Source organism: Giraffa tippelskirchi, chromosome 10 (genome assembly GCF_054371585.1).
Source record: "Giraffa tippelskirchi isolate mGirTip1 chromosome 10, T2T-mGirTip1v1.2.pri, whole genome shotgun sequence".
Classification (NCBI taxonomy): Eukaryota; Metazoa; Chordata; class Mammalia; order Artiodactyla; family Giraffidae; genus Giraffa; species Giraffa tippelskirchi.
Genome location: NC_137284.1, coordinates 10090650 through 10116814, shown reverse-complemented (window position 1 = coordinate 10116814; position 26165 = coordinate 10090650). Strand labels below are relative to the sequence as shown.

General features: G+C 55.9%; 1 protein-coding gene across 2 annotated transcripts in view; it reads left to right on the top strand.

Annotated features, from left to right (window-relative positions):
- The window catches only part of INCENP (inner centromere protein), a 29735-nt gene extending 4154 nt beyond the window's left edge, over window positions 1-25581 (top strand). The window contains exons 3-19 of one of the 2 annotated variants that reach the window (XM_081534797.1): window positions 312-425; window positions 1249-2033; window positions 8814-8865; window positions 9733-9790; window positions 9873-9966; window positions 11244-11295; window positions 11722-11839; window positions 12018-12152; window positions 12627-12638; window positions 17915-18024; window positions 18096-18216; window positions 18564-18686; window positions 19778-19956; window positions 21664-21742; window positions 21928-22035; window positions 23490-23640; window positions 25059-25581. In XM_081534797.1, the coding sequence (XP_081390923.1) occupies window positions 312-425; window positions 1249-2033; window positions 8814-8865; window positions 9733-9790; window positions 9873-9966; window positions 11244-11295; window positions 11722-11839; window positions 12018-12152; window positions 12627-12638; window positions 17915-18024; window positions 18096-18216; window positions 18564-18686; window positions 19778-19956; window positions 21664-21742; window positions 21928-22035; window positions 23490-23640; window positions 25059-25273 (2506 nt within the window). In that variant the 3' untranslated portion in view covers window positions 25274-25581. The remainder of the gene's footprint in view (window positions 1-311; window positions 426-1248; window positions 2034-8813; window positions 8866-9732; window positions 9791-9872; window positions 9967-11243; window positions 11296-11721; window positions 11840-12017; window positions 12153-12626; window positions 12639-17914; window positions 18025-18095; window positions 18217-18563; window positions 18687-19777; window positions 19957-21663; window positions 21743-21927; window positions 22036-23489; window positions 23641-25058) is intronic. The other variant, XM_081534798.1, reaches the window with a different exon arrangement.
- Window positions 25582-26165: the final 584 nt, after the last annotated feature.

Sequence of the window (26165 nt, the reverse complement as noted above, 5' to 3'; positions counted from 1 at the left end):
CACTTCCCCACCTGCCAGGCAAGACAGGCTGCCAGGGATCCCTCCTCAGTGCCCCGGATGCTCAGGGCTAGGGAGAGGGGTTGGCCTGCGCCTCGGAAGGTAGGGTTGCCTGGCAACCTTGCTTCCCTGCTATGTCTACTCGAGGAAGCCCCGAGTGCCTGGCAGTGACTCGCACGCAGCCTTGGAGCACTCACTCGGTGGTGGTCACCCCAGCTTGACCAGCCACTGCCAGGAAAGGGGCAGTGGTCTGGCTGGGTGGGGGAGGGGCAGTGGTTTCCAGGTAGCCTCGAACATCACTGTCTTCATAACAGAGAATTCAGCAAAGAGCCTGAGCTGATGCCCAGAACGCCTTCACAGAAGAACCGACGGAAGAAGAGACGAATTTCTTCCATTCAGGACGAAAACAGAGACCCCATACGGAAAAGGTAGGAGGGGCGGGAGGCTTGGTGCCCACAAGAAGAGTTTGATTCAAAGGTGTTAATTGAGATCAGAAGCAGTGGGCACCGTGTGCGCCATGCTGAGGGTAATGAAGCAGGACTGGAGACTGTGGAATCCAGAGCTTGTGTGCGTTAGGGTAGGGGTGTTGTTTGATCTGGGCCTCAGAGGATGGGAAGGGTTTCTGGAGGTGCGAGAAGCAAGAGAATCTGACTTGCTGCTTGGGGGAGAGTGACCAGAGGTGTAGACTGGGGCTGGTTGTCTCCCAGCCCCATCGCTATGCTGGTTCTAACTGCCCCTGTAATGACCGTGGGTTTCAGAGTACCAGGGGAAAGAGGCTGGGTCTTGGAGTCAGGCAGTCCTGGGTGTACACCCCGGCTCTGCTGCGTAGCAACTGTGTGTCCTTGGGTTAATGTTCCACCTCTCTGAGCCTCGAGTTTCTGAAATCTAAAGTGAGGATAAGGGTCTCTGCCTCTCGGGGACTGTCTGGTGAATTAAGGGACAGAAGGAGCAATGCCTACAGCAGGGTGCTTGGCCCAGTGTAACCTGGTCAGTGGGAGGTTTATGGGAATTTAATCTTCCCAGCGGTTTTGTGAGGGCTGGCATCATCCCACTTTACAATAGGGAGACTGAGGCTCAGAGAAGAGCCTCTGGGGTCTCTTGGCTAGAGGTGGCAGAGCCTGAATTGGAACCCTAGTCTTCTGCCTCCAAGCTTCAGACTCTGCTGGAGCTGGCAGCTCCTCCAGCTGGAATTTTGGGCAGCCTCCCTGCCTCCTTGGGTCGGCTCAGCTTCTGCTCCACCCCCTCTGCCAGGTTGTCCCGCAGAAAGACACGGAGCAGCCAGCGGATCTCCCGGCACCTCCGCAGCAAGGACAAGGTGGAGAAGCTGGCCACGGTGGTGGGCGAGAACGACTCCGTCATGCGGCGTGTGACCCGGGCTGCCGCTGCAGCGGCGGCCACCTCTGCGGCAACTGCCCCTCCTTCACCCATCCCTGGGTCTCCCACCATCCTGACCAAGAAGCCCAGGGAGAGCCCAACCCAGCACCAGCTGGTGCCTGCAGTAGAGATCGGTGCCAGTGAGCGCCAGAGCGCCGAGCAGTACCTCAGTCAGCTCCAGTCTGCCCAGGCTCCGACCCCTGCCCTGGCCCCGGCCTCCCAGATCCCCTCGGGCTCGGATGAGGATTCAACACCCCAGAAGGCAGAGGCTGGGAGGCTGGAGTCTGTCACCGTGAGCTCCCTGATGACTACACCCCGGGACCCCAAGGGCCGAGGGGCTGGGGCAGGAAGGTCTGCCTCCAAGCTCCGGATTGCGGCAGCTGCCCCGGGCCCACCGGACTCACCCAGCTCTCCGGCCTCCCCGTGGCGGGAGCGGGTGCTGGCCCCCCTCCAGCCAGATAACTTCTCCACGCCCACGGGCGCCCGTGTCGGCCGGCGGTCCGTGCGGCGAAGCCTGATCGCCCCATCCTCCCCGGGCCCCCAGGCCCCCCTGGCCCAGAATTGCTCCCCGGTTTCCAAAGAAGAGAGCACCGTCCGACAATCAAGCAGAAAGATCGCCAAGAAGGCCGCCAAAGAGCCAACTGCCTCCGCCCGCATCATCTGTGAGTCGGGGCTCGACATTGGGCAAGGCTGCAGAGGGTGGTCCTTTGTGCCCGGCTCAGCAGAGAGTGTCTGGGGGCCGTCTAAGCGAGGAGCTGTTCACAGAACTTTCTGTGATGATGTGAACGTCCCAGATCTGTGCTGTCCCACACAGTAGCCACTAGCTAGCCACATGTGGCTATCAAGCCCTCAAAATGTGGCTCCTTTGATCCAGGAGCTGAATTTTTAGTTTTATTACATTTTACTTATTTCAGATGTAAGTTGCCACACGTAGCTCGTGGCTGCCATGTTGGACAGGGCAGATTGAATCCGACGCTCTTGTTTTCCAAAGGAGAAAATTGAGGTCCAGCGCTGTTTTCCATGGTGTCCCTGTGGTTAATGCCATGCTGAGCTCAAACCTGGGCCTGTCCCCCAGGGCCGGCATATTCCCCTTCCCTCCTGCCCCGACTCTTAGATTCACCCTGCTTATGGGCCACCTCCTGTTAGCATAATTGTAGGGCCTGGAGATACCGAGGTGAAGAGAGATGAATTCTGGGAGGGACACATAGCTGGGTTTGAGTGCCAGCTCAACCCTTTACCCGCCCTGTGACCTTGGGCAAGTTACGGGAATTTCTTCATGAGCTTCAGTTTCTCGTGTCAGCTGATAATAATAGCATCACCTCAAAGGGTCATTGGGAGGTTTTCTTGTTAATCCACATAGGATGCTTAGAACAGTGCCTACACGGAGAAAGGGCTGTGTGACGTTAGCTGCTTTGTCATCATCTGATCCCAGCTCCAGGGATCCTTGTCCCAGGTGGGAGCAGGTGTTGTGAGCCACAGAGAAGGACAGGCAGCTCTAAGAGTCAGGGCTGTCTGCGTGGAGGAGGTGGGGTCTGAGCTGGGAGGGTTGCAAAGGCTTCCTGGGCTTTTGCCTGGTGGAAAAATGCAGGAAAAGGTATTCCTGGCAGAGGGAACAGCTTGTATGGAGACCGTGAGGCCTGAACTGGCCAATGATGGGGTATCTGGGACTCAAGCTTGACCCTACAAAGGATGTGGCCCCTCGATGGTTGTTGGCAGGTTCCAGCACTGTACGAAAAACAGCCAAGAAGAGAAGGAACAGGGCAGGGAGGCCAGGGAGGAGGCTGCAGGGTCCAGCCAGAGGACGATGAGGTCCTGGGATTGGTGGAGAGGACAAGCCAGGTTTTTACATTAATGAAACTGAGGCTTAAGGAGGCCACTGAGTGTGTTGAGTTGGGAAGCTGGGGTTAGAGCCCCATGTGTTTTGTCCTTTCTGGGATGGCGGGCCGCTCGCCAAGGAGGCCAGGTGGAAAGCCTCAGGGCAGTGCATCAGGCAGGTGAGGGCCTGGCCCAGTTTCTTCCCTGCCTGGGGAAGGGCTTGCTCCAGGGTCTGGGGCTCAGGGACACACAGCCGGGGGCCTGTGCAGACCTGTGGTCTGACACACTGACCATATTTGGATTCTCAGAAGGGCCCAGATGGTTCTGACCTGTCTTGGGGATTTCCTTAGGTGTGAATCTCATCCTGGGCAGGAGCCCAAGGGGGAGGGCAGACCTGGAACTCTAAGAGGGAGGGTCAGGGAGAGACCCTTAAGGCCCTCCCCACGCTTTTGGTTCAGACCTCTGGATACTCTTAAGCCAGTCTTTTCCCTGAAGAAGAGAATGGCAACCCACTCAAGTATTCTTGCCTGGGGAATCCCATGGACGGGGAAGCCTGGTGGGCTGCAGTCCATGGGGTCGCAAAGGAGTTGGACTTAGCGACTGAAAAACAACTCGGCCCCTGCCCTGCACACAGATGGGCTTCAGATTCGATCTGCCTTTGACCCAGTCCTATGGAAGGAAGACAGTCAGACAACGTGGTTAAGCCCTGGAGTCACCTAGAGCCTGGGGAATCTGGGGCACACCCTTCTCAGAACCTCAATTTCCCCATCTATTAAATGGTAAGAATGCCTGCCTTGAGTGTGGGTAGAAGACCCATCTTAGTGATTGGATATGGTACAGCTCATTTGTGTAAAACAAAACAAAACTAGATGATAAAACCACAGACAGCCTGTGTCCCTAAAGCTCAGTGGAGCTGTGGCCTGGCTGACCCTCCTAGGGCGCGCAAGGGTGTGGAGCAGGGAGGGCTGAGAGGGCTTCCTGGAGGCCTTCCTGACACCCAGGCCCTGGGGCTTAGCTGGGCAGGCAGTTTAGAGGTGGGGGTCTTAGTTTGGGTTCCCTGGAAGCAGCTTCAGTGTCAGGATTTGAGAAGAGCTTGTTACTGTTGAGGGCGGGGGGTGAGGGGGGAGGAAGCACCTCCAGGAGGTGAGCCGGGGAGAGAAGACCCCCGGTAATGGGACTGGGGTTTCTGCAGGGCCCAGCTTTACAGGCCGGGCTCCTCCTCAGGTGCCTCGCCCAGCTCTGCACTGGGAAACGGCCCCTCAGCCCCTCTCCAGGCCTTCTCCTTGCCACCAGACCTGTTCTAAAGCCCTAATGGCATGAGTCAGCACTTAACATTCCAGAGAAGTCTTTGCACTCGTGGGATAGCTGTGTGGTCACGTGGGTGTCTTCTCACCTTTCGGCCCCCTCATCAGCCAGCCCTGAGCTGGGAAGGGAGGCAGGGGGTGTGAGGAGTCTCCTGGCTGTGGACCCCGCAGGTAGGAGCCTGGCCCTGTTCTCCTCCTCCCCACTACCCCAGGCCTGCCTGCCTCCCCCTGGTGAAAGTCACTCGGTCTGTCCGACTCTTTGCAACCCCATGGACTATAGTCTGCCAGGCTCCTCTGTCCATGGAATTCTCCAGGCAAGAATACTGGAGTGAGTTGCCATTCCCTTCTCCAGGGGATCCTCCCAACCCCGGGATCAAACCCCAGTCTCCTATATTGCAGGCAGATTCTTTATGGTCTGAGCCACCAGGGAAACTTCACCGCAGGAAGGTCCCTGCTTCTGGCCTCCCATCTGCTGCCTTAACTTCTGGCTACACCCCGGTGCTTCAGATGCTCTGCAGAGCCTGCTCCTTCCTGCCTCATGGCCTTTGCAGATGCTGTTCCTTCTCCCTAGACTGGCACCTCTCAACCTGTGGCCTCAGGACCTCAAAGAGCTTTTGATTATGAGGACTCTTATCTGTTAGTAGTTATTTAATACTTTAATGTAAGAGTAACAAACAATTACCTATTAAGGTTAGTTTTTCTTTCTTTTTAAGAAAAAAATAACTGTTTTCCAAACAAAAATGTGGTGAGGAGACTGGCATTATTCTCATGTTGTAAATCCCATTCATGTGTGGCTTAAAACAAGGCAGCATTCAGTCTGTTGCATTGTGTTGTTTGGGTTCAAGTCTGTGAAGAAAATCTGGCCTCACACAGAAGCATAGTTGGAAAAGGGAAGAGGACTTAAAAAGCCTTTTGTTGTGTATCTTCTTTTTTCTTCCAATTAATTTGTGCGTACTCGCAAGTGTGCAGTTATGCTCATCTTCCAAGTGTTGACACACTTCATTATATATTGTCTTAAAGGAGCACATTTGTTTTCTGGTCTCATCAGAAAGGTTTTTAGGTATCAGGAGGCTGGGAAGTTCATGGAGGTTTTGGCTTTTTGTAGGGCTCAGTTTTTTATTGTTAGCAACAAATCCTGTTCATTTGATTTGAAGGAACAGGCTCCCTTTGTTCATTTCTAAGAAAGTATCTACCAGATACCCAACCTTGTTGAGCCGTAGTTTGTCATTTGTTCTTTGACTTAGAAAAAGCATTCTGTTTAAAAAAAAGGGAGGGGGTGGGACCAGTTCAAGTGAGACCTCAGACCCCTGTGCTTTTTAGAGATTTGGCTATGCAGCCCAAGGGCATTTTGCATACTTTCTACTTTATGACATAGTGTATTAAAAAGATATGTACTTAAGTTTATCTATTTTAAAACTATTGTATTTATTTACTTATTTATTTATTTGGCTGCAAGTTTGTTTGGTTTTTTTTATGCTTATTTATTTGACTGTGCCGTGCCTTACGTGGGGCATGCAGGATCTTCGATCTTTGTGGCAGCATGCAGGATCTTTAGTTGCGGTTTTGGTATTATGGTGAAAGCAGTTAAGACCTTGTGGCTCCCCCGAAAGAGTCCGCTTGGGCCCTCAGCTCTCAGGAGCCCCAGACTACACTCTGAACTACTGGCCCAGACATCCCCCACCCCCTCCTTTGCAGCTTTCTTGCACTTCACGTTCCAGCCTCCAGACCAGGTTGTCTGCCCATCATAGGCTTTTCAAGTTCTCTCCTCTTTCCTTTCATGACACGTGTCACATGTCAGCCACAGAATTATCTGGTGATTGTCTGGACCAGGTTGTGGCCCGTCTGGTTTGCTCTCTGTTGGGTCCCCAGGGCCTGGTGCATAGTAGGCCCTTGACATACGTTTGCTAAATGCATCCGCTGCTTTGTGTTCGGCCTGTGCCGGGAGATGGAGGCCCGAAGCTGGGCATCGTCCTTCTTTCCAGACACTCCCAGCCCAGTGCATTGTGTCCTCGGAGGGGCATGTTATCAGCTAGGGAGCAGCAGGAGACATCCAGGCAGCAGCTCTGTGGAGGATGTGAGAAGTCAAGGGAGTGCTGACTGCAGGGCTATGCACCCCGGGAACGGGGAGGAGTCTGTGGGGTGGAGGGGGTCTGGGTCTAGTGAAGGGAGGGGTCTACAGGGTGGGGAGGATCTGACTAGTGAAGGGAGAGGTCTGGGGTGAGGGGGGTCTGTGACTAGTGAAGGGAGGGATCTGCAGGTGGAGGGGGTCTGTGACTAGTAAAGGGGAGGGGTCTATGGGGTGAGGGGGTCTGTGACTAGTGAAGGAGGGGTCTGTGAGTAGTGAAGGGAGGGGTCTGGGGTGAGGGGGTCTGTGACTAGTGAAGGGAGGGATCTGCAGGTGGAGGGGGTCTGTGACTAGTGAAGGGGAGGGGTCTATGGGGTGAGGGGGTCTGTGACTAGTGAAGAGAGGGGTCTATAGGGTGGGAAAGATCTGTGACTAGTGAAGGGAGGGGTCTGGGGTGAGGGGGTCTGTGACTAGTGAAGGGAGGGGTCTGTGGGGTGAGGGGGGTCTGTGACTAGTGAAGGAGGGGTCTGTGAGTAGTGAAGGGAGGGGTCTGGGGTGAGGGGGTCTGTGACTAGTGAAGGAGGGGTCTGTGAGTAGTGAAGGGAGGGGTCTGGGGTGAGGGGGTCTGTGACTAGTGAAGGAGGGGTCTGTGAGTAGTGAAGGGAGGGATCTGCAGGTGGAGGGGGTCTGTGACTAGTGAAGGGGAGGGGTCTATGGGGTGAGGGGGTCTGTGACTAGTGAAGAGAGGGGTCTGTAGGGTGGGCAAGATCTGTGACTAGTGAAGGGAGAGGTCTGGGGTGAGGGGGTCTGTGAGTAGTGAAGGGAGGGGTCTGGGGTGAGGGGGTCTGTGAGTAGTGAAGGGAGGGATCTGCAGGTGGAGGGGGTCTGTGACTAGTGAAGGGGAGGGGTCTATGGGGTGAGGGGGTCTGTGACTAGTGAAGAGAGGGGTCTATAGGGTGGGAAAGATCTGTGACTAGTGAAGGGAGGGGTCTGGGGTGAGGGGGTCTGTGACTAGTGAAGGGAGGGGTCTGTGGGGTGAGGGGGGTCTGTGACTAGTGAAGGGAGGGGTCTGTGGGGTGAGGGGGGTCTGTGACTAGTGAAGGGAGGGGTCTGTGGGGTGAGGGGGGTCTGTGACTAGTGAAGGAGGGATCTGTGAGTAGTGAAGGGAGGGGTCTGGGGTGAGGGGGTCTGTGACTAGTGAAGGAGGGGTCTGTGAGTAGTGAAGGGAGGGATCTGCAGGTGGAGGGGGTCTGTGACTAGTGAAGGGGAGGGGTCTATGGGGTGAGGGGGTCTGTGACTAGTGAAGAGAGGGGTCTGTAGGGTGGGCAAGATCTGTGACTAGTGAAGGGAGAGGTCTGGGGTGAGAGGGTCTGTGACTAGTGAAGGGAGAGGTCTGGGGTGAGGGGGTCTGTGATTAGTGAAGGGAGAGGTCTGGGGTGAGGGGCTCTGTGACTAGTGAAGGGAGGGGTCTGTGGGGTGAAGGGGGTCTGTGACTAGTGAAGGGAGGGGTCTCTGGTGTGAGGGGGTCTGTGATTAGTGAAGGGAGGGGTCTATAGGGTAGAAAAGATCTGTGACTAGTGAAAGGAGGGGTCTGTGGGGTGAGGGGGTCTGTGTCTAGTGAAAGGAGGGGTCTGTGAGGTGAGGGGTCTGTGTCTAGTGAAAGGAGGGGTCTGTGGGGTGAAGGGGTCTGTGTCTAGTGAAAGGAGGGGTCTGTGAGGTGAGGGGGTCTGTGTCTAGTGAAGGGAGGGGTCTGTGGGGTGAAGGGGTCTGTGTCTAGTGAAAGGAGGGGTCTGTGAGGTGAGGGGGTCTGTGTCTAGTGAAGGGAGGGGTCTGTGGGGTGAAGGGGTCTGTGTCTAGTGAAAGGAGGGGTCTGTGAGGTGAGGGGGTCTGTGTCTAGTGAAGGGAGGGGTCTGTGGGGTGAAGGGGTCTGTGTCTAGTGAAAGGAGGGGTCTGTGAGGTGAGGGGGTCTGTGACTAGTGAAGAGAGGGGTCTGTGGGGTGAGGGGGTTTGTAACTAGTGAAGGGAGGGATCTGCAGGTGAAGGGGGTCTGTGACTAGTGAAGGAGGGGTTTGCAGGTGGAGGGGGTCTGTGACTAGTGAAGGGAAGGGTCTCTGAGGTGGGAGGGGTCTGCAGGTAGACGGGGTCTGCTGCAGAGAGACATAGCCGAGCCCCCAGCAGAGCCTGGCTTCCCTGGACCTCTTGGACAGACCCCAGGCCTGTTCTGAGGGTGTCTTTTTGTCCCTTTGTTTTCCTGTCAGGCCACAGTTACCTGGAGAGGCTCCTGAATGTTGAGGTGCCCCAGAAAGTCAGGTGAGTTGAGTTCCGGGGCTTGGGGACCTTCCTGGGGCTGGGCAGGGCACACTGGAGGCCCTTTCCAGGTGAGCCCCCCGGGTGGAGGCATTTCCTGTGCCCAAGCCTTCCCTTTCCTTGGGAACCGCTCCTGAGCGGCCCACCGCTGCCCCTGCCCCAGTCTTAGCAGGAAGTGCCCCACGGGTATCAGGTCTTCCCACACTGCTTGTCAACATCCCTCATCAGCCCTGGCCTGCCTTGACCCCTCCAAGCCTTACCCTGGGGCCAGGGCTCCATAGGTTGTCAAATCCAAAGCCCTGAGGTGAGCCAGCACAGCCATGAGGAGCCAATTCCTCCTGGAGTGGGCGATGTGGGGGTTGGGGCTGCTCCGTTTATACCCCAGCAGCGCTTGGGGCCAGCGCCCCTTTTCCAGGAGGCCACGTCCTGCCATCACTGAAACTACTCCAGCGCCCCCGACCCCCGCGGCCGCTGCTCTGGAGCAGAGGGTCATTGCTGGGGATGAGCAGACCCACTGGCTTTGCTGGCCCCACGGTGAATGGAGGAGAGGCCTCAATGAGACATGGCTCATTCCGGCCAACCGGGTTGACATGGAGCTGGGAAAGGGCTGACATCCGGAACCAAGGCCCCGATGGGATCTGAGTGAAGCCAGACTCAGAAGCTGACACCCCTCGCCTGCCCAGGCCGCAGACTTAAAGCACCGAGCACCTGGCTCTGGCTGCCCTGCCTGCCTGGGGCTGTGGGTCTGTGGTCCAGTCTGCGGCGTCTGATGGACCCCTCCTGGCTTGCTCCCCCAGGGCGTGGGAGAGGGGCTCCTGTGGGGAGGCTTGGGCTGGGTGGGTCCCACAGTGCCCCCTGCTCTGCTTGCAGCCCCAAGGAGGAGGAACCCAGCAAGGAAGCTGAGCCTAAGGAGGCAGCCGAGCCAGAAGTAAGCGGGCAGGTCAGGGAGGGGTGGGCTCGAGGCCTACAAGCCCAGGTGCAGACTCCTAAAGCCTTGGTTCTTCCTTTAGGTCCCCAAGAACAATGGCGGGGCCTTGCAGCTCCGCAGCACCACCAACATCACCCTTAGCCCCCCCAGCTCACAGCCTGCAGCCGGTGGCCAGGGTGAGTGTGAAGGGTGGCAGGGTGAGTCTCCTGACCTGCTGGTGAGGGACGCTCAAGGCTGTTCAGGCCTTGGTAGCCTCTGCCTGACTTTCTCTCGGAAGAGAGGCCAGCCCGGGCTTCTGGGCTGACAGGCTGAGGGTACGTGAGACCCAGGGTGCAGAGATCTCCTCGAGTCTACATGTTTCATCTCCCAGCTTTTGGCTGAAGCTGCTGCCGGGTGCAATTGGGTGGCCATGGCCGGTCGGTCCAGGAAGCAGTAACTATGAACTTGCCAGGTCAAAGCCTCAAGCCTCACTCCAGGGTGGGGAACAGGAGGGACTGGGTGCTGGGGTGTGAGCACCTGGCCTCGTGTTTTGTCTGCCACTGCCTCACTTCTCACCTCTGGGTCTCCCGGCTGAAAGGGCAGGAGCGCTGTGGGCTCTGGAGCCCCGCCTGCACCTTTCCTGGTTCAAAGTGCAGTAACGGAGGGGGCTTGAATGTGGCTCCCTGGCTTCATGACAGGGTTAGGGACAACGGCCACGCCAGCCCCACAGACCCCAGGGATCGCTGCCAGAATCCTTTGGAGTAGAGAGTGTTGTGAGGGACTTCCCTGACGGTCCAGTGGCTAAGACACCACACTTCTGCTGCAGGGGGCATGGTTTCAATCCCTGGCTGGGGAACTAAGATCCTGCATGCCACATAGTGTGGCCCCCCCCCCAAAAAAAATAGAAATGTAATAGTGTTGAAGGACCAGGGGAGAGGAGATCGGCCCTTTCTCTTGCCAGGGAAACAAAGCCTACTGACCCACACCCCACATGTTGACCCTGCTCGGGAGCACCCCACCCCCACCCCTGTGCCACCCCCAATGGAAAGGGCCAGGAGAGGTCAGGGTTTGAAGCCAGTTCAGGGGCCTGTTAGAGCCTGCAGCTTCCAATTCGTCCTCCCATGAAAGGCACCCCTTGTTAGCGTTAGGCTGGGGAGAGGGGGCACCTGGGCTCTCAGTGTTAAAGGTGGGTGGGACGTGCTTGGGGCCACCTTGATGGGACTATCTCACCGTTTTTGCCCCGAAGGCCAGGCCTGGGGACGAGGGGTCTGTGGACTGGGGGCAGCATGCTGGCTCTGCACGTCCTGAGATGTGTCAGGACCAGATGGTGCTAAGGCGGATGCTCTTGCCCCTGGCCACCCCAAGAAACGCTGGGAAGAGAGCTTCCCCTCTGCCAGGGCTGCTGCCCGTGGGCCCCTTCCCTGGACCCCTCCCCACCCTCCTTGCCACCCCCCTGAACCTGCTCTCTCCACAGAGGCTGAGACTGACCAGGCAGATGGCCCCAAGGAGCCACCCCAGAGTGTCAGGTTTGCATCCGGGAAGGGGCCTGCAGGCCACCATTCAGAGGGACCCAGAGGGGCGTGAACCCTGAGTCCTTGGTCAGGGAGGGTGAGCACCTGCGTTTCCTCTCGGCAGAGGTGAGGCCTGGTGCTCTCACTTAATAAAGGAGACAGCTTCATGCTGTGAGGGGTAAGCCTGGCCTGGGGATGGGCGACGGGATCCCAGACCCCATCCTCCTGGCCGCATGACCTTAGACTAGTCATTTCCCTTCCTCTGATCAGGCAGCAGAGGGTCAGTCAGGGAACTCACCTCTGCAGTACCTTTCAGGCTGGAGTCTCGGGGGCTGGGCCCAGTTCTGTTCACAGGGGGCAACCTTTTCTGGGGCGTGGTGAGGGCGCTGGGGAAGATGCCAGGGCCAGCCCCCTGACACCACTGCCTCCACGCCTCGGCAGGAGGAAGCGCAGCTATAAGCAGGCGGTGAGTGAGCTGGACGAGGAGCAGCAGCTGGAGGATGAGGAGCTGCAGCCCCCCAGGAGCAAGACCCCCTCCCCGCCCTGTCCTGCCAGCAAGGTGAGTGCGCGTCTGCCCTCCCTCCGTGCCCCTGCCCCCCATCTCACCCCAGGTCTGACCCTGGTCTCGTCTGCCCCGCCCCCGGGGTCTGACCCTGGTCTCGTCTGCCCCGCCCCCGGGGTCTGACCCTGGTCTCGTCTGCCCCGCCCCCGGGGTCTGACCCTGGTCTCGTCTGCAGGTGGTGCGGCCCCTCCGGACCTTCCTGCACACGGTGCAGAGGAACCAGATGCTCATGACCCCAACCTCGACCCCCCACAGCAGCATCATGAAATCCTTCATCAAGCGCAACACTCCCCTGCGCGTGGACCCCAAGGTGAGGAGCTGTGGGGGTCTGGGCCAAGGCAGCTGTGGCCTGGCCCACTGGTCAGGGGTCAGCTTGAGCCTCTGTGGCCCTGGGCTGCCTTGACCCTGGGGACTGTCCCGTCCCCTTGTGCTCCACCCGGCAGCCTCAAGGCTTGGCCGGCTCCGGGTGGCCTCCCAGGTCCTGGGTCCTGGGCCGGGAAGTTACAGAACTGACCTGGCTGGCCACCACCATGACCGTCCATCCCCCCTCACACACACCGTTCCCTCCCAGTGGCCTGAGTAGTTAAAGTGAAGGACACACGTGGACACTGATTTGTTGGGGATGAGGGCTGGGTGACGCCAGAGGAGGTGACAAAGACACTGGCGAGAGGTGGGCAGGCCCCGAGCAGACTTGCTAGCATCACCAGGAGGGTGGTCTGCCTTCCAGGTCTCCCCCAACCTGGCATTAACTCTTGGCTTTTTCCCTGTCTCCTCTCCTCCACAGTGCAGCTTCGTTGTAAGTAAAGCCTTCCCCTATCCTCGTAACCTAGCTCCACGCAGCACTTACCTGCTGTGGCCCTGTCTCTGCAAAACTGACAGCACCTGTAGAGCCACTAACATCATTGGTGGGAGCGTTAAGGGGGGCTGGAGGAGGGAGGTGAAGCCGAGGTGCTGGCAGGCTGACCCAGCAGAGCCTGCCCCGGAGGAGGAGTCTCAGAGCCTCCCCGAGGCAGGAGGCAGCAGAGGTGGTGTGACCTGCGGCCTGTCACCGGGGCCACATCTTGCAGTGTCCCCCCAGCCCCTAGCCACCTCCTTCCAGCCTCCCTCCCTCCTCCCCGGTGCTGGGCTCACCCTCAGGGTCTGGGGCTGTGAAGAGAACAGACGAGGCTACTCTGATGCCAGGCCACCGAGATTTACTGGGTTGCAGACCTAAGCTGCTGCCTTCAGGGACAGGGTAGTGCGGGGAAAGGAGGTCTGGGCCTGCCGGGTGACACTTTCTGGAACGGTCAGTGCCATCCCTTCAGAAAGAAAGCCACAGGAGCTGTTCTCTTCTCAGATGTCCCAGAGCCGAGCTGGACCACCGGCCATGTGCAGGGACCCATAGGGCCCTGGGACCAGCTTGGGCCACGGTCCTGGCTCCCGGGGTCTCCTGAGCAGCTGCAGAGCTACAGCCCCCGCGGTCCTTTAGTGTCCACTGATGCTTTAAAGGGTCTCCTACCAGGAGAGCTTCTGCCTCCAGCCGAGGGTCTTAGGGCCTCAGCTTGGCAGTCAAGGAGCTTCCCCACAGCTGGACAGGCAGGCCCTAAACTTGCCTCTCCTGCAAGAAGGCTGGTCCCATCTGGGTGGACAGGGCCGGGGCGTGCCATCCAGTATGCCAGGGAGCAGCTGTGTGGTCCTTATGCACCTGTTTTTGTGCCAGGGCCCTGCTGGGCATCTGTGCCCACAGCAGTAAACTCGCCTTGGGCTTGTTCCTCCTACAAGGAACTCCCCCTGCCCCACCCATACTGCCAGGAGCCTCGCAGGGCTCCTGGGGATGACCAAGGGATCCAGGAAGCTGCCCTTCCCAGCTATGGGGAGCCCAGGTCCCTGCACGGGGCATCTGGTGGGTAAGACAGTCCTCAAGGAGACCAAGGGACCTATGCAGGTCACTGTGGCCTTGGACTAGTTTCCTAACCTTTGGGCCTACATTTCCTTGGCTACGAAATGTGGAGACAGTGGTCCATTCGCGCAGACCGGATGAACCAAAGAGTAATGTGTGACAAGCCCCCAGCACAGGGCTCGGCATGAAGTGGTAATTTGATGAACGACAGTGACGCTGCTCAATTGAGGCCCCTGGAGGCAGAAGGGGCCGCGCAAGCTTTTGGATTCCTCCTGCCCTCTGCCCTGGCCTTGACGGGGGCCTCTGGGGAGGAGCCCACCTCCCAGGGTTGGGGCAGAGAGGAAGCACGGGTTCTACGGCATAAGCAACTCTTGTTTTCCTTCTGTGAAATTCACAATGCAACAGGATAAATTCTGTGACCTGGACTGGGAAATCCTAACACTCGAACTTCAGGACAAGAGCCTGTTTTTCTGAGCGCTGCTGGGAGCAGGAGTCTGGGGCATGGGGAGGGTGGGGCAGGAAAAGAGGGTGGGCGCACTCTGGGTGCCACATGGCCTTTGTTTCCCAGGTGCTTTCCTCACAGGTCAGCAGGCAGGGTGGCCTCTTGCTGGGTTCCCCTGGGTCTGGGTGGTTGGGGAGCAGAAGGCCACCTGCTCCTTCCCCCTCCCTTCAGGAGGGGGCCTCCTGAAGGCCAGCGTCCTCCTCCAGCCTGGCTCCTAGGGCTCAGGATCATCTCTGTTTCCATTTCTCTCTCCATCTTCTAAAAAAAAAGAAAAAACTTTTATATTAAAAAAAAACTTTACAGTAAAATTTATGTTAAAAATGATCATACGGTAAAATCTATACTTTGTGAAAGTATAGGTTTATGTAACCCTCTGCCACAATTGGGGTGCAGAACAGTTCCATCACCCCCCAAAACTCTCTCCCCCACCCATAACCCGTGTTCTCCATCACTATAGTTTTGGCTTTTTGAGAGTGTCAATCATAGCAACAGGTGACCTCTTGAGATTGGCATCTCAGCCATTACACTGTAAGTCAGTTTCTGGTAGACAGCATATAGTTGAGTCATGGTGGTTTGATTTTGTTTTTTCTTTTTAAAATCTAACAGTGTCTTTGATTTATTTTGTTGTACGTTTGAATTTAAGGATTTAAGTCTACTGTTTTATTGTTGTTGGCTGTTACCTTTGTTTTTTCCCTTCTGTTTCCCTTTCTTGCCTTTTTTGGGGCCCCTTGAACATTTTTTAGTATTCCATTTTAATTTGTCTTCCACGATTTGGCCTGTATCATTTTGAGTGTTTTTTGGTGTTTGTTCTGAGGCATTACATACTTAACTTTCACCATCATTTTAGCATCTGTATCTTATCAAATACCTGTAGGTGCCTTGACTCCCCGCGTGTGTGATCCGTGTCTTATGTGTTTCATCTCCATACATCAACAGCCCTGGCAGAATAATTTTTGCTTTCAATTGTCAAACATTTTAAAGAAACTCAAGAGGAAAGGAAGTCTGTTGATATTTACCCAGATATTTATCAGTTCTGTTCTTCATTTTTGATGTTTTCTTCTGCTATCATTTCTCTTCCATCTGGGAAACACACTTTAGCAATTTTTTGAGAACACGTCTGCTGGCAGCAAATTCTCTAGTTTTCCTTTGTCTGAGAAAGTTCATTTGTCAAGGATATTTTCACTGAATAAGTGGAGTTCTCAAATAACAGTTCTTTCCTTTTAGCAATCTTAAAATGTGCCATTTCTGTCTGGCCTCCATACTTTCTGATGTCAGTCAAATGATTGCTCCGTTAGATAATGTGTCTTTTTTTTCCGGTGCTTGCTTTTCAGATTTTTTCCCTCTGTATTAAGTGGGTTTTTTTTTTTTTCAAGCTATGCTGGATCTTCGTTGCCGCATGCAGGCTTTTCTCTTGTTGTGGCAAGTGGGGGCTACTCTCTGGTGGTGGCGCACGGGCTTCTCATTGCCGTGGCTTTTCTTATTGTGGAGCATGGGCTCTGGGCACGTGGGCCTCACGGCTTCCGGGCTGTTGAGCACAGGCGCGTGGGCTTAGCTGATCCACAGTATTCAGGATCTTCCCAGCCCAGGGATCAAACCCATGTCTCCTATATTGGCAGGCGGATTCTTTACCACTCAGTCATCAGGGAAGCCCTGTGTTATTATAGCAGTTTGATTCTTTTCTGGCTGGGTATGGGTTTCCTTGGGTTTATCCTGTTTAAGTTTCGATGACCTCCTTTAATCTGCTGATTTATATCTTTCAGCAACTCTGGGCATTTTCAGCCATTACTTCTTCAAGGTTTTTTTTTTCTCTCCAGCATTTCATAAACCTTTTGTTGTCATCCCACAGTTCCTTCAGGCTCTGTTAATTTTTCTTCAGTATCTCTTCTTTCTGTGCTTAGAGTGGATACATTTTATTGATTTATCTTCAAGTTTTCTCCATTCTGCTGTTGGGTCCATCCACTGAAGTTTTTTTTCAGTTACTGTATTTTTAGTTCCAAAATTTCCATTTGGTTTTTTGTCATAGCTGCGTTGAAGTCTTTGTCAGATAATTCCAACATGTTGTCTTGGCATTGGTGTCTGTGATTGTCTTTTCCCATGGGAGTTAAGATTTCCCTGGTTCTTTTATGCTGAGTAATTTGGGATTGCATCCTGGACATTTTGAACATGATGTTAGGAGTGAGTTAAAGTCGCTCAGTCGTGTCCTACTCTTTGTGACCCCATGGACTGTAGCCTGCCACGCTCCTCTGTCCATGGAATTCTCCAGGCAAGAATACTACTGGAGTGGGCTGCTATTCCCTTCTCCAGGAGATCTTCCCGACCCAGGAATCAAACCTGGGTCTCCCACATTCTTTACTATCTGAGCCACCAGGGAAGCCCTATGTTAGGAGACTGGGTCTTGTTTAAATTTTATGGAGAATGTTATTGTTTGTGTTAGTGGCAACCCACTGGTCCCGGCTGTGGTTCCAACCTGCTTTCTGTGGCCTGTAGTTCCAGTGTCAGTTCAGATTTCAAAGCCTTCGCAGTGCTATTCGGACCTGTCCAGGGTGTACCAGTCAGTGTCATTCTGGGATCTGGCAGGTGGCCTGTGACTTTAGTTCTCAAAGTTTCAGGTGTGATAGTACAAGGATTGAACCCATGTCTCCTGCACTGACAGGCGGATTCTTTATCACTGAACCACCAGGGAAGCCCTGAAACAACTGGTACTTTTAAAAAGTTGTTTTTTAAATTATTATGTAGCCATATCATAAGAAGTGTGAAAAGTTAAGGGAAAAAATGGTGTCTCTCATCTACCTTAGCAGCCTATAGTAAACCTCAGTTAGCATTTGGCATGGAGAAGGCAATGGCAACCCACTCCAGTGTTCTTGCCTGGAGAATCCCAGGGACGGGGGAGCCTGGTGGGCTGCCGTCTATGGGGTCACACAGAGTCAGACACAATTGAAGTGACTTAGCAGCAGCAACATTTGGCAGTATTATCTTTTCTTTTTTTTCAACTATTAGGAAATAGTTGATACACACAAAAGTGTGTGTATACAGTCATAAACTTATTACACATATAATAAAAAATTAACACATGTACCCACCCAGGGGCTTCCTTTGTGGCTCAGTTGGTAAAGTATCCACCTGCAATGTGGGAGACTTGGGTTCAATCCCTGGGTTGGGAAAATCCCCTGGAGAAGGGAATGGCTACCCACTCCAGTATTCTGGCCTGGAGAATTCCATGGACTGTGTAGTCCATGGGATCACAAAGAGTTGGACACAACTGAGCAACTTTGACTTTCACCCACCCACCCCCTTAAATAGAACATTAACAGTAACTTTCAAAACTGCCTTTCTGTCCCTTCCCAATCCCATTCTTCATTCTATTTTCAAATACACTTTTTACATAGCTAGACTCAGAGCATCCAGTGTTGAGCCTGACTTTTGTGTTACCCAGGACTTGCCCAGGCCCAGGTGAGGGCACGCGTGTCTCAGGCCCCTGGGAGGCCTTTGGATTCCCCCAGGAAAAAGACTGAAGCCCCAGGCCTCCATCTCGGTGGGAATGGAGGCCTGTTTGGGGTGACTTTGCCTCTCAGAAGCAGTCTGGTGCTGCTGCCTGTCTGGCAGGAGGGCTGTGGGGGTCCCAGGGCAACCTCTGGGGGTCGTCCTGGCCCAGCACCGGGCTGTGCTCGCTCACTCCCTACCCCCACCCCAGGAGAAGGAGCGGCAGCGCCTGGAGAACCTGCGGCGGAAGGAGGAGGCCGAGCAGCTCCGCAGGCAGAAGGTGGAGGAGGACAAGCGGCGGCGGCTGGAGGAGGTGAAGCTGTAAGTGCCCGCGCGCCCTGCACCCCACCCCAGCCTCGCTGGGCCCCCGTGACCACCCACTGTGCCCGCAGGAAACGCGAGGAGCGCCTCCGCAAGGTGCTGCAGGCCCGGGAGCGGGTGGAGCAGATGAAGGAGGAGAAGAAGAAGCAGATCGAGCAGAAGTTTGCTCAGATCGACGAGAAGACGGAGAAGGTGCGGGCCTGGGCTGTGGGCGGCAGCTCAGTGGGCTGTGCCCTGCCGGGTCCACCACACCAAGCACACCAGGTGTTAGGACTGGACCCGTGGGGACCTTCCGGGTCTCCTGTCCGTCGTGGGCCCTGGGGTCTGTTCTGAGCCACGTGGAGGGTGGAAGATCTGCTCTGGAGCGAGCACAGCCCTGCGCTCCTGGCAAGATCGCCTCCTGGCGGCCCCCTCCCCGGGGCTGTGGGAGCAAGCCGGGTCCACGGGGACTCGGAGTCTCCGCCGCGCAGAGTGCCAAGCCCCACTCCGGAGGATTGAGGGGAGCTGCTCCAATGGGCATCTGGGCGTGGGCTCCGCAGGCCAAGGAGGAGCGGCTGGCAGAGGAGAAGGCCAGAAAGAAGGCAGCGGCCAAGAAGATGGAGGAGGTGGAGGCACGCAGGAAGCAGGAGGAGGAGGCGCGGAGGCTCAAGCGGCTGCAGCAGGTGCGAACGCCGGGCGCGGCCTCGGGAGAGGCGGGGGAGTCCGCAGGGCCCCGAGGGCTGCTGGGCACACGCCGCCCCATCAGGTTGATCCTGGTGGATCTTGTTGCCTCGAGCTTGGAAAGGAAGTTCAACAGAGGCGGTGGAGATGGGGCTAGTGACAGGGACCTGCCTTTGTTTTCTGTAGAGGCAGCAGTTTGAGGGCTAAGTTCATGTCCTCTGGAGCCAAACTTCCAATTTCAGTTCTGCGCTCTTATCAGCTGTGTGACCTTGAGTGGGTTCCTTGACCTCTCTGTGCTTCAGTTCCTTCAGGTAGCAGTGGTATCTACTTGATAGGGTTGTTGTGAGGATTAAATGGTATCTACTTGATAGGGTTGTTGTGAGGATTAAATGTGCTGCCTGTAAGATTACAGGGCTTCCCTGTTGGCTCAGATAGTAAAGAATCTGCCTGCAATGCAGGAAACCCAGATTCGATCCCTGGGGCGGGAAGATCCTCTGGAGAAGTGAATGGCTACCCACTCCAGTATTCGTGCCTGGAGAATCCCTATGGACAGAGGAGCCTGGTGAACTACAGTCCATGGGGACGCAAAGAGTTGGACACGACTGAGCAACTAAGCACAGCACATAAGATTACAGGCCTACCTCTTCCTGAGACCTGTCAGTCTTATGACTCTAGGGAACACGAATCTGTCATTAGGGGGTTACAAGACTAGTGGCTGAAATGTATGAAGTATTTACCTAGTGCCAGGCACTGTTCTAAGTGTGTCTTGTATATGAACCCAGCAGTCTCATGAGGCATGGGCGTTATTGTTGTCCATGTTTTGTCAATGAGGACAAAACAGGCCAGAGGGCTTCTGTGACCCGCCCAGTGTCCCCCAGCTCCAGGGTCTGGCTTCAGTACCCTTAACTACTAAATATGCTGCAGCAGCAAAAGTTGTTGCGAGATGTGTCTCAGGCCAGTCACGGCGCTCCTTGTGGACGGGGCTTTGGTGGGATGTCCCTGGGCTTACCCCCCATCCCTGCTGCCCTGGACGCTCTGTGGCCCCTACAACCTGGGCTGGCCTGTGGGCCCTGACCGTGCTCCCTGTTCACAGGAGGAGGAGGAGCGGCGGCACCAGGAGCTGCTGCAGAAGAGGAGGGAGGAGGAGCAGGAGCGGCTGCGGAAGGCGGCCGAGGCCAGGAGGCTGGCGGAGCAGCGCGAGCAGGAGCGGCAGCTGGCAGAGCAGCGCGAGCAGGAGCGAAAGAGGGAGCAGGAGCGGCTGCAGGCTGAGAGGTGAGGGGCCGGGCTGGTGGCCCACCCCCCGGTGGCCATGCCATCCTCCTGGCGTGTGGTTGTGTAGCCATGACCAAGGGGCAGCTCCCACGTTCACTCAGGGCTCTGGAAAAGAAGGCTTCCCTTCTTCCTATTGGCTTCCCTGGTGGCTCAGATGGGAAAGAATCTGCCTGCAGTGCAGGAGACCCGGGTTCAATCCCTGAGTCAGGAGGATCCCCTAAAGAAGGGAATGGCTACCCGCTCTAGTATTCTTGCCTGGAGAATCCCTACGGACAGAGGAGCCTGGTGGGCTGCAGTCCATGGGGTCGCAGAGTCAGACATGACTGAGCAACTGACGCTTTGGAAAACAAGGAGGCTTTTTCTCTCTTGGCTCCAAATCAGGCAGACCACCCAAATGTGGTGTGTTGGCTGCTGGAGATTCAAGGAGTACCAGTCAAAGTCACTCAGGATTTTGTCTTCATTCTGCCTCCAGCCGGATAAGCTGAGCCCTTTGATGTGTTTTTTTCTCAGCTGACATGAGGCAGGGAGGTCGCAGGACTAGCCAGCATTTCTCAGCAGTTGCTGAGGGCCTTTGAGTGGGAGCGCCCCACCAAGAAGGATGCCCTCTGGCATCCTTGGCTCCTGCCCACCATTCTGCTTCTCAGGTTCTGATGATGACTCGGGTTGTCCCCCCCATCAACATTTCCCGGCTGCCCCACCTCCCCCACTGGGGACCATGGCGGATGAGCCTTTTCAGAGACAGTGGTCTCTACACTTAGTTCCACCAGTGTTTATACAAGGCCAATCCCTGTGCCTGGTTGTGCTGGGTCCTGGGGGTGCCAGGGAGGATAAACCACAATCACCATTGGCCCAGAGCTGTACAGGGCCCTATGCCTGTGTGTAGACGTAGAGAACTCTGCCTGTGCGTGTGTAGACACATGGGCAGACCTAGGCCCAGGCCCTACCTCCACCTCCTAGCAAACACCAGGCGTCCGTCTGCGTGGGGGGGTCCACCACCAGGGGGCTCACTGCATCAGGGCTGTCTCCCGTGCTTGATGATTGGCACAAAGGTGTCCTTTGACCTGTGGGCAGAGTCGGAAACAGGAACCTGGAAAGGGAGCAGAGGGTGGCAGCTGGTGTGGTTTTAGAATTGGCTGAGTGCTGGGCAGCGCCAGGGCTTTGAGGGGACAGACGATGGTTTGATGGTCATAATGGTTGGCAGCTATACGCCTTCCACCCATTTCCTTGTTTAAACCTGGCAGGCGCACCAGTAGCTCCACCTCCGGAGGCACACACAGGTTCAGAGAGGTTCTGTGACTTGTTCAGGGTCATCCAAGCAAGTGCATGGAGGTGACCCTTGAGCAGCCCCGACCAGCTTCACGTCAGGCCTGGGCTCGGGTGTGGGCCTGCGGTCAGGATGAATGGCAGTGACTCAGAAGACCTCATTTCACTCTCCCATCAACCCTGGAGGAAAGGAGTTAGGCTCCCATCATATGGCAGATAAGAGTGAGGTGCAGAAACCTGAGTTGTGTGGAGGAGGGGGACACAGCTTGGTGGCCTCAAAGCCCAGCACCCCCCTACCCCATCGGGTGTGCACGCCAGCCCCCGGCGCAGCTGCTGGCCCTCAGCTGGCCTGCCCTGCCAGTGGGCCAGAGGCCCTGGCTTCCCTGGCAGGGACGGAACAGGGGCTCGTCTTCCCACCCTGACCAGCCCTGGCTCGGTCCTCAGGGAGCTGCAGGAGAGGGAGAAGGCCTTGCGGTTACAGAAGGAGCGGCTGCAGCGGGAGCTGGAGGAGAAGAGGAGAAAGGTAACGGGGGGCCAGGCGTGTGGCTCCCATGGGCTCTGCGCTGAGCTTTGGGCTGGGGCGGCCTGGCCCCAGTGGTTCGGGCAGGAGCTGCTGTGCCTGCCTGAGTGCGCTGGGGTTGGCGTGGAGCAGGAGAGCGCACTCACCTGGTCTGTGACAGCCTGCCTCCTGCTGTCTCCGGGTCCCAGGAAGAGCAGCAGCGCCTGGCTGAGCAGCGGCTGCAGGAAGAGCAGGAGAAGAAGGCCAAGGAGGCCGCGGCTGCCAGCAAAAGCCTGAACGTGACCGTGGACGTGCAGGTGAGGCCCGGGCATCAGGGTAGAGAGGGCCCCCCGGCTCTGATGATTCTTTTCCCAGGAGCTGGAGGCACAGGCTGAGTATATTAGAACCATGGGAAAGAGGGAGGCTTCCCTTGTGGCTCAACTGGTAAAGAATCCACCTGCAATGTGGGAGACCTGGGTTCGATCCCCGGGTTGGGAAGATCCCCTGGAGAAGGGAAAGGCTACCCATTCCAGTATTCTGGCCTGGAGAATTCCATGAACCATACAGTCCATGGGGTCACAAAGAGTTGAACACGACTGAGCGACCTTCACTTCACTTCACTTTATAAGAAAGAGGAAGGATAGAGTCGGCCCAAGTGGTTTTTTTTTCTCCCACTGCTATTTTTGATATATGTATTGTTCCCTATTCTGAAAATAGAAAGTTTTTTAAAAAAAAGAAACTGAACTTTATAAAAGAAAACAAAGCAAAAGAAAGGTGCCCTCAAAGGATAAGTCTAAGTCTGGTGTATTTCTTTCAATATTTAAACATTCATAAATATTTTGTACACACTTTTTCTCACACGCACATATACATAGTTTTTTGAATGAGCCCAGACTGTACATACTGTCTTAGTCTGTTCATGCTGCTACAACAAATGACCCTAGATGGGTGGCTTAAACAGCAGATGTGCTGGGAAGTCCAGGATCAAGGCGCTGGCAGGTGAGGGCTCTCCTCTGGTTCACAGATGGCCGTCTTCTCGCTGTGTCCTCACATGGCTGGAAGGGAGAGGGACCCTTCTGGGGTCTTTTCTAAGGGAAATAATCCCACTGAGGAGGGCTATGCCTCCCAAAGGTCCCACCTCCAGATACCACTATCACACTGGGGATTAGGATTTAACATAGGAATTTGGGGAGGATACAAACGTTCAGTCCAGAACACATACCATTTGGCAGCTTGACTTTTTTTTTTTCTCCTTTTTTTTTTGCTCGTTTAATGTACACACCTATTTCACCGTTTATTAATTTCTTACTTTTGGTGGCTGTGTTCCACTTAGTTGGTACCAGAATTTCTTTAATCAGCCCTTCCCGACAAGCATGTAGGCTATTAATGCTGTTACAGATGGATATAGTGTGAGGGAGAGTTTTCGTTGCAATATAGTTTAAGATGTTGAAAACTTGGAAGGTAGCTGAACCAGGTGGTTAAATTACAAGTCATGGAGTTCCGGGTACAGTGCCCTGCAGCCATTCAAAGGACACACACACACACACACTGACCTGGACGAACGTTTACAACATACTTTTACATGAAAAAGGAAGACACAGAGTCATGTATGTGGTATGATTTTTTTTTTTCCAATCAAAAAGCGACACCTGGACCTTTTCCTTTCTTTCCCTGTGAAATGAGGGGAGGTGGCCAGAGCTCGGCGCTTCTCAGCGTCAGGAGAGGCCAGCATGCAGGGCGGGCAGCCAGTAGCCGTGTTCATCTTTTCCAGTCTCCAGTTTGTACCTCGTATCAGATGACCCCCCAGGGGCACAGGGCCCCCCCCAAGATCAATGCAGATGACTATGGGATGGATCTAAACAGTGATGACTCCACCGATGACGAGGCCCATCCCCGGAAGCCCATCCCCAGCTGGGCCCGAGGTGAGTGGGGCCTGGAGCTCTCCAGGGGGGGCGGGTCCCCACTTGTGACTTCGAGGGCCTGAAGAGGGTAGCTCGGCGGCTGTGGGTGTCGGGAGCCCATTGTGCCCGTGGGCTGGCAGCTTGAGTTGGGCCAACTCTGCATTGGACCTCTGGACGCTCCTGGAAAGGGTGAGTGCCCCGTGACCACTGGGCTCACCTGCAGACCAGATCTACGGTGCTGGGTGCCTCCGTTCTCAGCAGATGTATTAGATCCTGGCTGACTGCCGGCAGGCGTGGTGCTGGGTATTCCGTCTCAGACTCTGGCCTCCCCCTGGGAGCTGCACCCAGCAGGCCAGATGGACCCAAATATGTCGCCTGGGATGGGAATAGAGCTAAGAGAGGTAGCGGGGCTTTTGCTGTGCAGGAAGAGCTGGGTCGGGGGTTCTGGCTAGCTGGTGGTGGGAGTTGGGGTTGGAGACGGGGGCCCTTGAGCAGGATTGGTCCCCAAGTTTACCTGTTTCTAAACAGGAGTATGGGTGAGTTTGAAGGTGCCTCAGGCCTGGGTCCAAAGCCTGCAGGAGTGAGCAAGGCCAGTGGGCGCCCATCTCTCAGAGCTGGCCGAGCTGGGGACTGGGTGGGCCTCACTCCCTGGAGGAAGGGCCCAGAACCCTGGGGGCTCAGCCCTCTACAGACCACAGGCCCTGTGAGTCTCACCTCATGTAAACCCCACAGTAACCGGAATCTGACTCTGTCTCCTTAATAGTAAGTCATTCTGGAGGTGGCAGCTGGCAGGAGTCAGCGTGGCTGGGATGCCAGCCTAATTGTGGTTGACCTCCACCAGCCCACTTGAACTCTCAGTTTTCCCATCTGGAATGGGGATGCTGAGAGCACCCAGCTGAGAAGGGCTACTGATGACGAAGCACGTTAGTGTAGGAAGGCCTGGTACCAGGCAAGCGCTGGACACACATTCTGCCACCCTGACCCCCTGGGTTCCTCCTCAGCCTTGCTCTAGGCTCTGAGCCACCAGCAGCCCCAGCCTGCACCGGGCATGATGGGGGCTGCGGTGTTGTAGCTGATCAAGGCCATCAAACATGGCGTCAGAAGTGTTGGTTCTGGAGCTGGACTTGTCTTCAGACCCCAGCTCTGCCAGTCACCAGCTGTGTGCCTTTGGGCAGGTCGCACCGAGGTGGCCGTGGCGGTCATGCAGTGACCTTGGCCGAGTGCCTGGCCCACGTGAGCTGCCAGAGCAGGGCTGCAGGAGCGGGCAGTGGGAGGTTATCACTATTTTGTGGAGGAGGACTCTGAGGAGAGTCGCAGTGGCAGGAGGTGGGGGAGTGATGAGGTGGAGAGGTTGACGGGTTCTGTGGGAGGGCAGGGAGATGGGAGGAGGCTCAGGGGAAACCCGGGGCAGTGAGCCAGCCCTTCGTGTGCCCCTGCAGGTACCCAGCTCAGCCAGGCCGTCATCCGCCAGTATTACCAGCCCCCGGACCTTCTGGATCTCTTCGGAACCCTCCTCCAACTGGACCTGGAGGAAATCTTCCAGAAGAGCAAGCCCCGCTACCATAAGCGCACCAGCTCCGCCGTGTGGAACTCGCCGCCCCTGCAGGGCCCCAGGGTCCCTGGAAGCCTGGCCTTCAGCCTGAAGAAGCACTGAGCCAGGCCCACGGGCCCGCTCGGCCGTCTCAGCCTCTGTCTGTGTCTGTCTGTCCGTCTCTCTGTTGACCTTGTGCCCTCCTGCCTGGTATCCTGTTGCTGAGGGTTTGGTCAGGTGTATATAAACGTTGTCTGTGCCACGGGTGAAGAGCGGCCCAGGCCTACTGGGAGGCTGAGCCTGGTGGGTGTTCAGGGAAGACCCTGCCCCGCCTGGTCTGTTGACAGCACTCTGTAAATAGATTGTTAGAGTTCAGCTGAATTTTAGCGTCTAGTGTTTGAGAGCTAGATTAATAAAGTCTATTCCTTTAAGCCTGCTGTGGGTATCATGGCACCAGGGCTTCTCTGCACAAAGCCCTGGACCCTGGCTCTGTCTTGGGCCCCCGGAGGGGCCGGAGGAGGAGGTATGTGTCAAGGTCAGCTGGGTCCCACCCCCAGACAGGCCGATGGAGCAGGCGATTCCGATGGCAGCCCTGAACAACCCTGAGAAACACTTCAGTTACTTTCATGTTGAGGCAGGTGACGTTACAGCCTGTTTTTCTGAGGACCGCCCTGCCTAGAAAAGGGGGGCTCATTCAGTGGGTAAGACCTGGAGTTGAGGTCAGAGTTTGGTTCTTGATGCAGCTTTGCCACTTAACACAGGCCCTCGCCCCTCCACGCCTCAGGTTCCACCCACCCTCGCCGCACGGATGCTGAAAGGACTTAGAACATGGACGTGCCGCTGAAGCAGATCTTGGTTAGGAAGGGGACGTCTCTTGAAACTACCTCGGGACCAGTATGTGCAAGCAGTTGGGATGTTTCTCCAGCAAAACCAGGCAGCCACTCATTAAATGCTTCTTGTCCATGGAAGCTGGCCCTGCCCCACTGCCACCAGCTGTGTACTAAACCTGCCACAG